The sequence below is a fragment of the Marmota monax genome, unplaced genomic scaffold (genome assembly GCF_021218885.2).
Source record: "Marmota monax isolate L192 unplaced genomic scaffold, Marmota_monax_Labrador192_F-V1.1 WCK01_AAM20220418_F8-fsc00250, whole genome shotgun sequence".
Lineage (NCBI taxonomy): Eukaryota > Metazoa > Chordata > Mammalia > Rodentia > Sciuridae > Marmota > Marmota monax.
Window position 1 is genome coordinate 1,113,511 of NW_026693876.1, and position 18,096 is coordinate 1,131,606.

At 40.0% G+C, this 18,096-nt stretch overlaps 1 protein-coding gene across 2 annotated transcripts in view; it reads right to left on the reverse strand.

Moving 5' to 3' along the window:
- Nucleotides 1-10,246, reverse strand: part of Hmcn1 (hemicentin 1) — a 390,873-nt gene extending 380,627 nt beyond the window's left edge. Inside the window, exon 1 of one of the 2 annotated variants that reach the window (XM_046462680.2) lies at nt 9,608-10,246. In XM_046462680.2, the coding sequence (XP_046318636.1) occupies nt 9,608-9,875 (268 nt within the window). In that variant the 5' untranslated portion in view covers nt 9,876-10,246. The remainder of the gene's footprint in view (nt 1-9,607) is intronic. The other variant, XM_046462681.2, reaches the window with a different exon arrangement.
- Nucleotides 10,247-18,096: the final 7,850 nt, after the last annotated feature.

Sequence of the window (18,096 nt, forward strand, 5' to 3'; positions counted from 1 at the left end):
TCTTGTAAAAGAGTTTTGGTTCTTTAATGTTAATTGCCAAATGATCTGCTATGGGTTCAACTGTGTCCTCCAAAAATTCCTATGTTGAAAACTATCCCCTTGCACCTCAGAATGTGACCTTATTTGGAAATAGGATCATTACAGATGTAATTAGTTAAAAAGAGGTGACACTGAAGTATGGCGGCCCACTAATCCTGTATGACTAGTGTCCTCACTAAAAAGGGAAATTTTGAATAGACTACTGGGAGCAAGTGGAAACTGCAGACAGATGGGATATAGTTGGAAAAAGTGGGATGGTTACCCTTGGGAATATCTCGTCCCTGGCCCCTCCCACACCCCCACACTTCCCAGATGCCATAAGATCAGTTTTTCTCCATCACACCTTCTGCCATGATGTTCCGCCTCACCTCATTGCTCATACCAGAGAGCAATGGATTCAGTCAACCATGGACTGAAACCTCTGAAACCATGTGTCAAAATAAACCTTTCCTCCCCCAAGTTGTTTGTGTCAGGTATTTTGGTTACAGCGACAAAAAGCCGATTAACACTGGCTCAACAAAAATCCCAATCCTGGATGGAACCTGTGGTCAACTTCAGCAGTCACTCCCAGGTGGTCAGGGCTTCTGGAGAAAACCACCCAGGTGGGCAGCACTCGGGCACTACAAATCCAGCAAGTAATTGGTAGAGTCAGACTTCGACCCAGCATCAGGTTCAGGAGCCCGTTTTTACCTCCTGTTACATCTCATGAAAAACATACTGTACTCATAAGCCCCATTTTCTTATCCATTTTTCAGCTTCTGCCACAGCCCCAATGTAATGGGGGGATCTTTTTAGCTTACTACTGTTTAGCCTTTCTTTTCAGTAATATTATAAATGGACATATTGACAACACACTTAAAACTAACAATTTTTTAGATTTCTAAACACTGTTCATTCCCGTTTCCACTTTTATTTTCCTGGACTCTCCTTTCTAGAATCCTTTATGTACTTCCCTTCTTCTGTCTTAACTGTTTATATCCTCCATAGCTCTATCCTGTCTCTTTTCTCAGTCTACACACGCTCCTTGGATGATCTCATTTCTTCCAGTGGTTTTGACTGTCATCTATACAAGTTCCAAGTGGACAGAACAGCCACTTGGCGCTACTCTACTAACACTGACAGCTGAAAATGCCGAGGAGTGACACCTGGAGACAAGCCACCCAAACAGATCCACACAGGGAAACACTTACTTTGATAAATTCACCATCAACCAGAATCTGGCTCTCAGACTTACAAACTAAGAAACTTGAACATGACATTGTTACAGTATTTTAAACAGCAGAGACTGACGTATACAACTGGTTTGCCAAAACATGAGTTACCAATAAGGAATATAACTGTCTGGTGAACCTGAGGTGTCATTCTGACCACAGCCCTCTCTCCCTATTATAAGGAAAGTACATGAAGTTCAATTGTCAGAAGGCCGTTTAGTGAGGGTACAACCAGGATGAGGACAGTTTATTGTAAGATGCTCATACAAAATGACATCATTACATATTTATAAGGATAAATGGTCCATTGCCACAGTTGAATCCTGCTGATGGGTGGACAGGTTATTCAAGTGCAGAATAAATTAACACTTTAAACCCTTGTTATAACTTGGGTGCATACTGATCAAGTATGTCTGTGATTCTCTTCTTCATTGCTGACCCACTTTTTTTTTTTGGGGGGGGGGGTAATGTTTATTTTGGACAATATATAAGTAACTTACTTGCAAGAATCACTAGCCTAGGAGTAACATTGTCTCCTAAATTTTGTATATCTCTTCTCTTTGATTATTTTAACCTCCAAAATACAATCATCTTTCTCTTTTTTCCATGTTCTTAAGACCAAATCCAGTCCACTGGACTTTCTCAATGACTCAAATCTATTCTCTCCTCCCTATGTCTGGATCTCCTAATTATCTCCTCTCTGAGTTGAGGTGGTCTCAGGTTTCATCTCCCAGTAAGACTTTCTTGCTCCAATTGAACCAAGAGAGATCTAAAATGAAAACCCAGTCACTTCATTCCTTGCTGATAATCCTTCCAAGTTCCTGATGGATTCCCCCTGCAAACTAACTCCTTAAGTTTTGATTGAACTGCTTTCATTCATGCACACCCATCAAGTGTCAATCTAGATCATGCATTTTCCAGAAAACCTCTGCTGACTATCCCCACCTGGAATCAGGTGCTCTGGGCTCACCCGGCACCCAAAGCTTCCGTCCACGATAAATGTATTGTGATATATTACACTATCATTTCTCCTTCTCTCCTTTTCAGACTGTCAACTTCTTGAAGCTTTGTCTAGTTGTCTTGGAATCAAGGGCTCCTCACATAGTCTGAGTGAATGAATCAATGGTTTCTCTTTGGGTTTTTATCATCTCTTGCTGGTTTGCCACTTGTAAGGCAGTGGTCTGGGACTCAAGAGAATGGTGTAGCAAATAACATTTCTCAAACATTCAGTGGATCAGAATAGTGACACAGTTGAACTGGTCTGAATTGTCCTTTCCCTGTATGCTGATTAATGGCCAACTTATTAAGTAGATTTTTTAAATTTTTCTTCATATTATGTAAATACTGTGCTACTTTCCTTGACAATGGGCTTCTCTCTTTCAATCTTTATACATAAATGTGAGTTATTAAATAAATTTGAGCAAAACCATTAAGTAGTACTTTTAAAGGACTTTCACACATATTGTTTTTATTTAACCATGGTAGGGAGAGTTGATATTATTGCACCTTATACTTGACATGAGATCATTTTAAGTTTTCTCCTATTCTCCATAGAGATGGTGATTATCAGAAAAAACAAAACCAAGGTTGAGAATTCCTGCAGACTTGCGAGAACCACCTATGGTGTGGGTCCTTGGCATCAAAATCCTTGGAAATTATTTATTATGCACCCCTTCCATTAGTCAAGTTAAAAATTGAAAAGAGGCAGTCTGCCTTACAGCACGCAGCTGACACATTCCAGATGAATATAAATCTCCCCTAAAATCACTATCCAAAAATCAGGCATTATCAGGATCACAATGATTTCCCATTGCATATTCAAGCCTGGTTGGGGGCTATATTTATCACCAAAAAAGGCCTAACTAGAAAATTGTTATGTTTTCAGTTTTACTCTTCTGATTGTAGTGATTTAAATAGGAAATTGGACATGCCCAGCAGGGTGGCACAGCCCTATAATCCCAGCAACAGAAGGCTGAGGCAGGAGGATCCCAAGTTCAAGGCCAGCCTGGGCAACGTTGTGAGACCCTATCTCAAAAATAAAAAGAGCTAGGGATGTGGTTCAGTGGTAGACTGAGTACCTGGCATGCATGACATTCTGGTGGTTCAATCCACAGTAACCAAAAAAAAAAAAAAAAAACACGTAAACCAGGCTGGGGGATAACACAGCAGTAGAGAACTTTTAGAGCCTTCAGGAAGCCCTGGATTCAATCCCAGCACAGCAAAAAACAAACAATAAACAAAATCATTTAAAAAAATAACTAACCATAAACAATAAAATTAAAAGGCTGTTCCTCAATTTACAAATATACATATACAAACAGAAAATAAACTATCTTTATTCTGTGGGAGCTACAGAAGATGCTGTCAAAGAGGAAACATCCCTAACAAATTTTAAAAATATCCGATTTACCAAAATTGAGTCTGAGTCTTTACACTTTGGGATAAAGTTTTTTGATTATGCATAGCAAAGTCTCTCTGTGTATCCACAGAAGACATCAAGTGACAGGATACATTCTCTCAGGTCAAAATATTTTATCATCCTGAGAAACAGAAGTTATCATTGTCCAACCAAATCTCTTAAACTCTAATGCAGTTTTCCAGACCAACCCTTTCTCATGAAAGCCCCTCTTCTAGGATGTGCTAGTGGCAAAGAGAGACTAACAGCTTCTTGGCCGTTTCCTATACATACTAAAACGGAAATCATTTCAATTCGAAGTTCAACTCATAAATGTGTATAAGTTTTCAAGATCTGCACAAGCAATATTTTCCTTAATAAAAAAATCTTTATATTCACTATGGTTTCAAGGGATTTTGCTGTTGCTCAGGAGAATATTCTTTAAAAACAAAACAAACAAAAAACTTAAGAAAACACTCCAGGACTTTTTTAATAACACTATGTAGGTCCTGGCAAACCATACAAAGTCATTGAGGGTTCTTGGGTTTTATTAAAATTAAAACTCAAACACAAGACACATGCAATGCTGACATTTATCTCAATGAATTTCCTTGCTAATTTTGATGTGGGTTTTTTTCCCCAATCAATTTCTTTTTAGAATATTATTACAAAATCATGGACTTTGATAATAACCTAGCAATGTACTAATTTTATCACTGGAAAAACAGTGGTCTGGCAAGGTTAAATGATTTGCTTAAATGACAAGAATAAGGAGAAGTACACAAGTTTTCCATTCCAAATTGGATGTTCTTTCTACTACATTCCATTTGCATTTTGAAAAATACTGGTTGAATAATTTATCAAAACTAGGTTCAATTTTAGCCTCATGAATAAAGCAACCATTCCAGTAGTTGGACACAGTAATATGGTTACAAATATTTTCAATTTCTCTTCTCCCATTCTCTTGAATTCCCTCCACGCAGGCTTTCATTACCATCCCTCCACTGGAACTGCTCTTGTTAAGACATCAATGACTTCCACATTGCTAAACTGACTAACCAATTCCCAGTCCTCCTTTTAACTTCCCAATTAGCTCTTCCTTGAAACACTTTCTTCTCGTCTTCTGGGATAATGCATTCTTTTCCTGCCTCCCTAACTGCAATTTCTCTGGCTGCTCTGCCTGTTCATCCTCACCTCTCCTACTGCTAAGCTTAAGAGTGTCTAAGGGCTGGCTCCTCAAACCCTCTCTCTTTTCCACCAATAGTTGATTCATGGTCTCCTCTGGTCTGAAGGCCCTAAATGCCATCTACATGTATGCCTTGGGGTCCTAAATTTATCTCTCTCACCCACACCTCTCCCCTTAAATTATAATCTCATATATCCAACTGACTTCTTCCATCTCCAATGGATATTAAAAGGCATCTCAAACTAAAACATTTTTAAAAATTAAATTCTCATCCCCCGCCCCCAACCATTCTGAAACCTGCTTCTCCTTGTTCATCTCAGGATATGGTCATGTTGTGCTTCTATTCCCTCAAGACAAATTCTCAGAACCGGTCTTGACTTCTGTCTTTTCCTCACACCCCTCAATCAGTACATCAGACCCTTCTGGTTTCCCCCTTAAGATATGAACAAACTTCAACTATTTCTCAAAACACCCACAGCTACCAACTTCCCGCACAGTCTACCATCATCTTCTGCCTGAACTTAACAGAGAGAAGTCATCAGTCATCTGCTTATTCTCCATGTTTCTGCCCTGGCTTTGCTTTAGGCTAGTCTCCAACAACAGAATGATTATGTGGGTGTCTAAGTCAGATCATGTCGCTGCTCTGTTCAAAACCCTAGAGTGGCTCCCAACTCCAGCATGATGACGGTCAAGGCTACAGTGGCCCCATCATATGCCTGACCTCACCTCCTAACTCCTTGCTCTCACTCACTGCCTTGTGACATTCTGGGATTATGGTTGTTCTTTGAACATTTCATGATCCTCTTGCCAGGAGAGCTTTTCGGGAAATTCTCATCTGCCTATAACTGCCTTTTCTCAGATATCTTCATTGCTCCCTCTTGCACCTCCTTCAAGTCTTTGTTCCAGTGTGATCTTCTCATTTGGGAGCTTCCCCAACCACTGTATTTAAAATTCCAACACTCTCGATCGATCCACCTCTAAAACTCCCCATGACACTTTTTCTTTGTTTTCTCCATAGTGATTACCACCATCAAAACAAATCAGATGTATTGTAATTATTTTCTTTATTGCCTATGTCCCTGTGTCTCCAACAAAATGCAAACTCCATGAGCACTTCAACTATTGTCTGTTTTATTCCCTTTGGCATCCCCAGTGTCTAAAGCAATAAGTGGGTGAATAACGAATGAATGAAGGCATACAAGCCATGTAAGAAATCCTGAGAAGAAAGTGGAGACTTAACTTTACAGAAAGAAAAGTTCTTCTTTCTTAGCTAACTCCTCGAAACTCTCTCCCTCTGTCTGGTACCTACCTTACAGAGAGAGGGTAAGTAAGAGACTGAGTGATAAAGGGAACTATAGTCAAGAAACACCATCAGCCCTCCCCAAATTGTGTTCTGAGGAAGACAAGACATTTGGAATGCTGAAAAAAATTAACCTATAAGAATCCAAAAGTCTGATAACATGTTGATGAGGATGTGAAGAAATTGGAACTCTCATACACTGCTGGTAAGAGTATTGCAGCCACTTTAGACAACAGTTTGGCAGCTCCTCAAACAAATAAACACAGTTACCATGGCCTAGCAGTTCTACTTCCAAATACACACCCAAAAGAAATGGAAACACGTCCACACAGAAATTTGTACATGAATATTTATAGCAGCATTATTCATAATAAGTGGGAACAACTCAAATATCTATCTTGGACTAATAGATAAACAAAATATGATCTATTATACAATGGAATATCATTTGGCCCTAAAAAGGAATCAAGTACTGACACAGGCTACAACATGAACAAACCTTGGAAGCCTTATGCTAAAGTAAAGAAGCCAGTCACAAAAAGACCACAGGTTACATGATTCTACTCATCAAAGTCCAAACAGGAAAATCTAGAGAGATGGAAAAGCAGATTAGTGGTTGCTTAGGGCTGGGCAGGGTTGATGGGAGGCTAGCAGGCTGATCACTAAAGGTATGAATTTCTCTCTGAGGTGATGAAAATGTTCTAAAAGTTGCACCAATCCATAATGAGCAGAAATCAGAGAATTGTAGGTGGTAAGTGGATGAACTGTATGGTAAGGGGATTACATCCAAAAAAAAAGTTACAAATTAATACATTAAATGTGATTATGAGAGCCTCATTAACATTGAAATGTTGACTTCCTTTTCCTTGATCCTGGTCATCTCAGTATCTCTCTGCTCCTCACAGACTGATGGTGCCCCTGGTTCTCCACCAGGCCTCCCTGCACACACACGCACGCATACATACATACACACACACACACACACACACACACCCTCTCAATGGCTTTATTCCCTTGCTATCAAAGGTCAGACATTCTTCCTCCTGTGTTGCTCTTGTATTTTAAGTGTACCCCCACCTACAAACACCCCACACTGTAATGCAGAACTCCAAGGCCATCATCTGCAAAAGCCTAAAGTCTTTTGTCAAAAGCCTTAGACTACTTCTCAGAACTTCTCCATTATTTCATCTAGCCAAATGTCACAGTATGTGCCCACAACCTATAAGCACTGAAGCTCGTTACCATAACCATAATATTAAATTCTATACATTAATTTCCATGTCAGTTGTATCACCCAACCATACAAATATGTTAGGAACAATGAAAAACAACTACATATAAAACAGAATATCACAAAACATCACAATGAGAAGGGAACTTGGGTTCAAATCCAATTCTCCCACTTTAGCATTGAAGAAACAGATTCAAAAATGTACATTGACTTTTCTAGTATCACTCAGTAAAACAGACAATCCCTGTCTATATTCAAGGCCTTCCTGTTATTCCAATAAGAGAATCAAAACTGAACAGCTACACACACACACACACACACACACCACCCCTACAAAGAAAAAAAAAATCATGCAAAGATAATCCAATTTACTAATGTGAATACTAACTTAATGGTGAATAGTGTTTTAACTTTAACTTCAAAAATATTTTAAATAGTGTTAGATAAGATAAACTCTTGATCACTCCCCTCTACTTTGAATCACAGTGGAAACAGAATCCATCATTTTGTTGAATTATCTATACAATCAATTTCATGAAGCCAATTTAAATAAATGATTTTCTCATATAACTTAATTCAAAAAGTTCTAGTTTATTAGTCAGTTATTAGCATGCCAAATCTCCAACTTTGAACTATGATTGCTAAACTATAGATCAACTATAGTGATGTGCAAACTTTCCCATTTCATGACAACAGGAGAACAGCCCACAGCAATAGAATGTGTTATAAGAATTTTGCATAGCACTTTGAAAGCTCATGATAGTCCACTTTCCATTTATGACTTGAAGCAAATTTTGGATTTTGTGTCCTACAACATAATTTTGTAAGAGGTTTTTTTTTTTTTTTTTTTTTTTGGAGAAAAGCAAATGATGATGTTATTTAGAGAAAACAGTTATTAGCCAACTTCAGATTCATTCCTGTTGAAGAAATGTATTTAAGTTATTCCAAAATAACAAAAGCCTAGAACTACATCATAATTGGTATCTTGACTTTTTATAAATGTAAGAATCATAACGGTAAAAACAGGAAATGACTATCAAATTCTTTATTCAAATATAAAAATCTTTAATAAATATAGAAATTACTAAGATATGTGTATATCCCAGGAGAGTAGATGTTACTGTTTTCATCATTTAAAGAACATGAAAATCCAAGAAAATCCTTTTGCTCTCTAAATATCTGCCAGTGCTTTTTAAATAATTGAAATCTACCACATTCAATACCTAAAAATAATCTGAACTCATAAATGTTTGCCATATGCACAAAGAAAGAATTTAAGATTGTCAACATCATGCTCTCACTGTGAAGAGGCTGTATCAAAGTCTTTCAGTGAAGTGACTTTCAAAAGCAGGAAAAATGTGGGAGAACAGTGGGGGAGGACATTTAAGAAATTGGCTGTTCTGTTTCTTTAAATGGGCAGCTAATGAAACTCAGGTGGACACTAGAAAGCAAGCCCCAGGACTCCCCCTGTAATGTTACCCTCAGCAATGACAATGAGGGCTCCTATAAGCCTCACAGAGAGGTGCTACTTTAAAGAGAAACTGAAAAAAGTAAACAGGATCATATTGCAGTGGAGCAGCTGAAACTCATAGCTTTAGGGCACAAAATAAAGTTATTTTGCTTCAACTACCTTTAAAGAGCACAGACATACCAAATTACATTTCAACTGCATGAGACATGGACATAATGTTTACACACATCCATGAATCTAACTAAATGACTTGGTGCAAAGATGAATAGGTGGAGTTAGAAAATGAATGGCTTCTCTTTTATTCTCATGTCTCCAGTTCCTCTAGAAGTTCTGACTTACAGGCTTCCTCATGTGGCACACATCAGGGTTTTTTCCCTCCCTTATGTGAGAGTTATTCAACCTGAATGTGCGCTCTTCACATTTAGTGAGCACTGCTGCTCAGTATCCACGGCCAAGGCTTCCTTGACAATTACACATTCTGTAGCTTTAAAGTACAAACTCTGATTTGGATGTTGCAGCAGACTCTTGGTACTGGTTTTCCCAAGTCCACATTTCCAGGTTCAAGCCCCTTAAACAGGTCATCTACTCCATGGCTGAGACCTAAGGAGGTATTAGAGCGCAAACCCACCAGCATGCAATTCTTTGTTACAAGTGTACTCAGAGACATATTTAAAAAAAAAAGTGTTGAAACTTTCTAACAATAAAACAATTTCATAGCAGAAGGAAAAATAAAATCATGATATACAAATATAAAAAATAAATATGTTCCCTTACCTGGATCATGGAAAGGCACCAAAGCAAAGTTGAAGAGAGGTCTCTTAGGTCTTTTCAAAGACGTCTCCAAAATTTTGGAAGCCCCTTCAATGACCTGAACTAAATCATCATACATGGAACCAGTCACATCAAATACAAAAGCCAAGGTGGAAGCCCCCTCGGGAATTTCCTCCTCCCTGACCTCCGACTGGGGGCTGGCATCCTGAGCCAGGGAAGAATAAAGAAGAGCAAGCAGGAAAACTGTGTGGACAACTTCCCGGGAAATCATTTTTTTTTTTTTCTTTCCTGAGTGCCTAAGCCCTGTGCTTAGTCCTCCTCAACAGCAGCAAAGGTTTTCCTCCCAGAGAAACTCAGACTCTTGCGATCGCTCAAGGAGCAAAAAAAAAAAGTTTGGAGCCGAGAATCAGAAGGGGGCAGGCACCAAACCAGACTCCCTCCGCCGGGATGCAGCAGCTTTTGTCCCGACGCGGTGCCCTCCTGGGCTGCTATCTGCCGGCGGAGCCCGGGCGGCGTGCGACACGGTGCGGGCAGTGCACGGGGTCCATGCCCCGGGGCAGCTCTGAGCCTGCGGCGCCCGCCAAGTCCCGCCGCCGCTGCTCCCTCGGCTGGGCCGGAGTGGAGCTCGCCGCTCTGCACTGCTCCCGGCTCTCGGCGAGGAGGGGCAGCCCGGCGCGGCCTCGCCTCCTGATTGGCCAGTTGCCGTCCCCCGGCCGCCGCTCGGGAGCCCCCACCCTGGAGGGCGACTTTTCCCCCCACTGATTCTGGGGTCAATTGAGTACCCGGGGAGCGCTTGCAGCACCCACGCTGCTGCTAACCTACCAGAACCCCAGGGTGAACAATGGCTTTCGAGACCGTGTGGCAAAGACCCAGACTGAGGACACGGCACCAAGTAGCACAAAGGGAATTGTATTTTTCTAATGTGGACAACAACTCGGCTTCAGACGCTTCTTTCCTAATTCCCCCGCAGAAGCCAAGACGTCCCAGCCCAGCCTCCTGTCCCTTAGCCCACAGCCCGGCCCAGCCAGGAGGGGGAGCTGGAAAGCTCGCTCAGCTGGGCTGCACCCCACCAAGGCTGTCCCACCTCCCTGGGGACCGAGAAACTACCGGGAAGGGCGGGAGGAGAGCTGGAGGGGCAAGAAGTAGGAGGGACAGGAAAAGGACTGTTGGGGGTTCTGAAGGAGACAGCAAGGACGGCGGGGCAGGGGGTCACTGTACTTAGGAGCGACTAGAGGACACGAAAGTGGATTATCAACAGAGGATGGAAGTTGAGTAGGAAGGATAAAGGGGACTGAGGGGTGTGGAAAAAAGAATGAGACGCATCGAGTCCATATTACAAAGAAATCTGATTTTTTTTTTTTTTAACATTATCAAGATTCACGTTTGCTGAGCGGGTCGAGTCCTCTGCATAGCATGGTGAGGCAGAATAATATTCCCATTTCCTTCCATAGAACAACCATATTTCAGGTCTCAGCTAAAGATCCATTGAAAAGATGTTTCCCTCTATGGTTCTCCGCCCCCCCCCCCCAATAAATAAGGAAACCTGACCCTGGAAAACGTTAGGATTTTTTTTCTGTAATTATTATATACATTATAATTCTAATGACAGATTTAACAGGGTAAGCAAAGAAAGTCAACCATGGGTAAGGATTCTTTGCTTCATTTTAATAAAAGTGTATTTCTTTCGTCAAAAAGGAGTTGTTGTCTGGATCTGGGCACACAAAGACGTCAATCGGGCATCTTGGTCTATGTTTGAATGTCTATTAGACCACCCATCCTTCACGCATGCAGCCTGAGGAAGAGTCAGCTTTTTATAGTCTACAACTGTCTTCCCTTTCAGACCCAGGGGCCATGGGACCTAAGTTTATGATACCTATAAGTCATGTCACTTAAAGGAAGCAGACAGGCCATTTGGGTTGAGTGGGAATTTGAGAGGAGAGAGGGAATGTACTTCCTTTCCAAGTAGTATTTAGAGAATGCTATTTGAGTAGTCCATTCCTTTGTTTATTTAAAAAGGATTGCATTCTAAGTCATAGATTACTGAGCTATTCCAGGTGCTCAAGGGAGGTGGTAAAGCCCAGTGATTAAGAGTTCTGGATCAGATAGCCTGGGTTCAGCCCAGCTGTGACTTAGTAACTGTGACCTTCAGCAAGTTGTCTAACTTCTTTGTACCTTCTTTTATTTGCTTGTAACTGGAAATAATGATTAAATGATGTATAAATGTTCCATATGCACTTGAAAAGAATATTATTGAGTGGTCTGTCCTATAAATGTCAATTAGGTCAAGAAGTTTAATAGTGTTGCTCAACTCTACTAAATCCTTACTAATTTCTGCCTGCTTGTGATCAATTATTGAGAGTGGCTACAATTGTGGATTTGTCTTTTTACAGTTCTGAGTTTTTGCTTTCATGTATTTTGAAGCTCTGTAATCAGAGGTAAATATAGTTAGCATTATGTCCTCTTGACTAATCAACATACTCATCACTATGAAGTTACCTTCATTATCCCCGATAGTTTTATTCTGAAAATATACTTTATTAATATAGCCACTCTTATTTCCCTTTGTATAGTATTAATATAGTATATGATTTTCTATCCTTTTACTGTAAACCCACTTGTATCTTTATATGTAAAATATATCTCCTGTAGTCAAACAATTGAGTCTTGCTTTTTTATCCAGTCTTACAATCTCTGCCTTTTAATAAATGTGTTTAGCCCATTTAGACTCAATGTAGTAATATGGTTGGATTTAAATCAATCATCTTGCAATTTGTTTTCTATTTGTCCAAATGTTCTTTATTCCTTCTATTTTTCTGCTTTTATTATTTAAATTGTTTTTTTTTTTCATTTTATCTCCATTGCTAGCTTACTATTACTGTGTTAATGATTCCTTTAGGGTTTATGGCATATATCTTTAATTTATCACAGGTTTCCTTCAAATAATATACCACTTCATATGTAAGAACTTGAGACTAGGCCTGGGGATGTAGCTCATTGGTACAACACTTTCCTAGCATATACAAGGTCCTGGATTCTATTCTGAGTACCACAAAGCAAAAACAAAACCAGTTTATACTGCTAGACTTACTTCCATTTCTCCTCACCCGTTTTTTGTGTTTTTTTTGCCATTATTACCAGCTATTTTACATTACTGCCTTTTAAGCCCCGCACAATATAGTTTTTTTGTTTGCTTAAGTAGTCATTTTAAAAGATACCTAAACCAAATAATAACAAATTAATATATGTACCTTGTAGTTGCCATCACTGGTGCTGTTCATTCCTTGTATAGATCCATATCTCCATGGGATACCGTCTCCTTCTCCCTTAAGGACTCACATTACTAGCTTCTGCAGTTCAGTTCTACTGGGGATGAATTCTTCCAGTGTTAAATATTTGAAAAAGTCTTTATTTCACCTTGGTTTTTGAAAGGTTTGGTTGGGTGGACTAGATAGGGAAATCTAAATTGACAGGTTGGATTTTTCTTTCAGCACTTTATTTCATTGTCTTCTTGCCTGCCTTGTTTCTAACGAGAAATCTTTGTCATAGTGGTCTTTGTTCCTCTAAGTGCACTGTTTTAGTCAGCTTTTTCACTCTTCTAAGATACCCAACCAGCACAATTATACAGAAGGAAAAGTTTATTTGAGGACTCACAGTTTCAGAGGTCTTAGTCCATAGAAGGCCGGCACTAGTCCTTGGGGGTCTAGGTGAGGCCGAAGAACATCATGGCTAAAGGGATGCAGCTCACACCATGTTCAGAAAAACAGAGAGAGAGAAACTCCACTCTCCAGATACAAAATATATACCCATAGCCACGTCCCCAATTAACTACTTTCTCCAGCCACATCCCACCTGCCTCCAGTTACCACTGGATTAATCCCACCAGGGATTAATTCACTGAGTAGGTTAAGGCTACAACCCAATCATTTGTCCTCAAAACCTTCTTGCATCATCTCATAGGTGAGCTTTTGGGGGATACCTCATATCCAAACCAGAATATTCACCCCATCTTTTTTTTTCTCTTTTGTGTTTTTCTCTTGACTGATGCTCTCAAGGGTTTCCTTCTGATCTTCTCTTGAACCATTTGACTATAATATGCCTGGTGTGATCCCCTCCTGTTTCTTCCACAGGAGAGCTTTGAGTTCTTCCATCTCTTTTGAATATTTTTTTTTCTTCAAATTTCTTTTTTCCTATCCCCAACTACCTTTCCTTTGGGAGCCTCATTTACACATGCGTGGAGGTCACTTGCAGTTGTTTTACAGTGTATTGGTGCTTTGTCCACTTTTTAAAACTAGTATCTTCTTTTCTCACCATGTTTCATTTTTGATAGTTTCCACAGCTGTTTCTTCAAATTCTCCAACCTTTCTTTCTATTTTACCTAATCAGCCAATTGTCCCCTCCAGTATAGTTTTTTCGTCTCAGACATTATAGTTCTCACCTCTAGAAGTTCAATTTGGATCGTTGTTGTATCTTCAATGTCTCATTTTAAGTATATAAATAGACAGAATACACTTAGAATATTTTTAATGTTCTTATTGCATAATTCTAACAATTGTGTCAGTTTGGAAATTTCCCTCCAAGTTATAGATTGTGTTTTCTTTCTTCTTCCCAAGCCTTATAACCTTTGGATATCAGACATTCTTAAAACTTTGTTCTGAAACAGAATTAAATTATTTGAAAACAGCTTGATCCTTTTAGGACTTGCTTTGAAAATGTTTCAGATGAGACCTAAACAGTGTTCAATCAAGGGCTAATTATTCCCTATTACCAAGAAAAGATCCACCTGTGTGCTTGTCTCAGCACCCTGTGAATCATGAGTTTCCCAGTCTGGCTGGTGGAAGCAGCCAGTATATTCCCATCCGTGGGTACTGTCACCTTCAATTGGGTCTTTCCTGGACATTTGGTAGCTTCCTATCATGCATATGCTGATCAGTACTCACCTGGACAGTTGTGGGAGGGGACCCTTTTCAGAACTCTGAAATTCTCTATCTATATAGCTCTTTCTGGAACTCTGTCCTATGAACTCTTGCTGGGTCTCCCAGGTCTTTCAGCTCTTTCTCCTCGACCCAGGAAGTCTGCTAGGCTCTGCCAGGTTTCACCTCCATTCACCTCTAGAGACCAGGGAATGAAACTTCCAAAGAGTGAGCAACAATAAATTTTCCCCCTTATAAGTTGATGATCTCAGTAGCTTCACTACTGACACAGTAGCTTCACTACCATCCCAAGATAAAATGGGTGGCAGCACATAAGTGTGTGTTTAAGGTCCAAAAGGCATAGTGCTTGGGAAAGAGTGTGACAAAAAAAAATAAAAAATAAAAAAATAAACAATTCAATGACTAAAAGGTATTTTTACTCACATATACATTTATGTAGAAATATACATACATCTTCCATGACCCCAAATATATTTCTCCACTTTAGTCTCAAATAATTAAAGGTATATGATTTGGGACATTGTCAAGACCTATATGGGCTCACATTCCTTTCAATAGTTTATTCTCAGTTGATATGAAGATCTCTGGAAACAAGGTAACCCCATGGACAGAAATCTTATTCACACTTTAGAGTAAATGAATCCCTGAAAGTATATTTTGGCAGCAGTCAACTGAGAAAACCAAGAAGGTTAAGTGGGAGAAAATGATTGAGTTGGGAAAAGGGCACAGCCCAAGATGAGGATAGGAAGGGTGGGGGAAAAAAACAGTGGTGTTTAAGTCAGAGTATTTCCAGAAATAATATATATCCTAGCCCTTTTCCTGCTTTTGTTATTAAAAGTCTCTATGAGGTTGGAAGGAGCACTGGTCTGTGAATCTAATCTTGCTTCGGCCATTAATTATTTCAGTTCTGCAATTCACGAGCAGCTCACACTCAACAATTTCTAAAATTATTTCAGCTGTGGTTATTCTCCAACAGCCTTACCCAAAGTTTGCTAGAAAGCAAACAAGAAGGTTTGCTCTGATTCCAGGGGGCAGGTATGAGGGGTTGGGGGAATGAAGCAGGGAAGAAGACAGAGCCATTATGTGGGTGCATTCTCAAGTTAGCCACAACTATAGGCTACTGGTTACCCAATGTCATGAATTGGTTTGAAAACCCTGTTAGGCACTTAAAGACTTTTCTTTAAAAAGAAAGGCAAATGGATAAGGCCAAAAGGGGAAGTACCTACCCATTGGTTCCCATCTTCATTGGTCAAGGCTTTTCCCCATGGGACATAAACAATCACACATTGTCAAGATACTATCAAGTTATATCTGCATAAAGTTTTTTGAACCTTTGGTCAAACTCTTGGCTATTATCCAATATCAACCTTATTTGATAGAGAAATTAAAGTCCATTAAAATGGCATAGTTAATAACCTAATCCTAGTTCTGCTTTTTCTGAACCCCAAACTCTGTTTAGTCCTTACTGACTCATTCCTCAACAAATATATTAAACAGTTGCTAGTTTCACCCAAATCACGGTGATTGCCTGAGAAAGAAAATTGATTCCCTGTCCTCAAGGCACTTACAGTCTAGTGGAGTCAACAGTGTAAGAATGCTCTGAAAGATGAAATCCAGCATTCTCAGGAAGCAAATAAGACAGGCATCTGTCTCAGGAAAGGCACATCCGAAAGTATGGCACCCCAGGAGGATGACATCTTACTTAAGGATAAAATATGGAGAAATTTACCAGATTTCAGTTGGGGGTGGGTGCTGAGGAGGAGGAACGTGGTCCATTCCTAGAAGTGAAAGTTAGGTTGGAATGAGAAGAAAGAACAATGGGGAGTCAACCAGGCATCCTGAGTAGCCTTGGGTTCCAGTGTAAGGGCTTGGATTGCATCTGGAAGGCACATAAAGGCGCTGGAGGACTTTAAGGGGAGAGCAGAAAGGTCAGTTATAATCCAGCAAAATCACTCAGGGCAAGGTGTGAGAGAGGGAATAAGAGACATAAATTGGGGAAAAGAACAAAAATAAGAGTAGGCTGCAATAATAATAGTAACACCATCCTTCATCCTCGGAAACTGAGACGTGGAGAGTTTCAGCAACTTGCCCAAGGTCAGTGCCAGTGAGAGGAGAGGTGGCATTTGAACCCAAGCCACCTGGTCCAGAGCCTGTGTCTTTACTGCTATTTAGTGCTCTCCTGTGGCTGCGGGTTATGAAGAAGCCATGAAATAAAATAACCATCATGGATAATACAAGAAGAGACTATGACTACACTATCAAAATCATTTGGTAGTTTTCTGTTGCTTTCTTACAAAAAGAGCTGTGTATGTAGCTCCAAACAAGCATAAACCACCAACACCCTTGAAAGGCTCTAGGGACAGAGATAAGGACAAAAGAGAAAAAGTAAAAGAGCTTCTTAGTTCACCAGGAACTGATATCTGACCTTCATCTATCTGAGACTCCCTGAGAGGTCCCAGGGTCAGGAAATGGAAGTAGAGATGGAGTTGCTTCTCCGAAGTTAACGTACCTAATGATACGCGGTGACATGTAGCAGATACTGGGACTTTGCCAGTTTTTTTGCTAAACATCACCAAATTAGCCTCAAAAGTCTCTTCACACAGATTCACACCATTAGTGTTGCATTTGCTGGATGGTGGGGGTAGGAGGCATATAAGAAGGTAACGTCTTTTAAAAGCAGTCCAGCACATTACAGCAAAATCAATACTAAAAAACCCTCTCTCCAATTCAGTTTTCTCCCTTGAAATTCTTCTAATTGCCCTGAAGAAGATAAGACTGCTGACTGGTTAATATTTTAAGTGATCACCTCATTGGAAGCATTACCCCCCTGGGCCTGAGAAACCCTACCTCAGAAACGCATTGACATAATAAGGGCTATGAAGTGACTGCCCAGAAGCAATGAGTACAAACTGCCTTTTGCAAATCACTAAATGGTTCGATGTTATCCTCAATGATCCTTCCCCAAATGTCTGGTTGTCGATGTCAGGAGGCCCAGGATTGCTTTATGTTTACGTTAGCACATTTTTACAGGGTAAGTAACTTGCTATTACCATTGAATTAAAAGTAGAGTACTCTTGCATAGTGATTATACTTGGCACTGCTATTACGCTGAAAAAAAGGGAGAAATTAAAGTTAGATTCTTATTCTCTTGTCTCCTGAAGAATGCAATGAAAGGACAGAAAACCATCTCATTATAACTGGAAAATTAATCACATCAAATATTCTCTTATACTAATCAGGTTATAAGTCTGGAATCAGCTTATGCAAAACAGATGTTTACATTCTTATTCTCCTTTGGTACTAATGTCGAGAGAAGAAATCACAGAATAACTAGGCTGTGGCCTACTTTAGGGAATGCAACACTCTGCTTTTACTTTTTTTTAGGGAAGCCACAAAGCCTGGGGGAAGCTGGGGGGACAGCCTGAAAGGGGAAAAGCACCAGGGGTCTTGGCTTCTATTCCTTATATAGGCAAAATTCCTTTCTTCTGTAATGGCACAGGAAATGTGCTGCCTAAGAATGGTGAACTGGCTCCCAGGAAGAGGGAGAGGACACGGGAGACA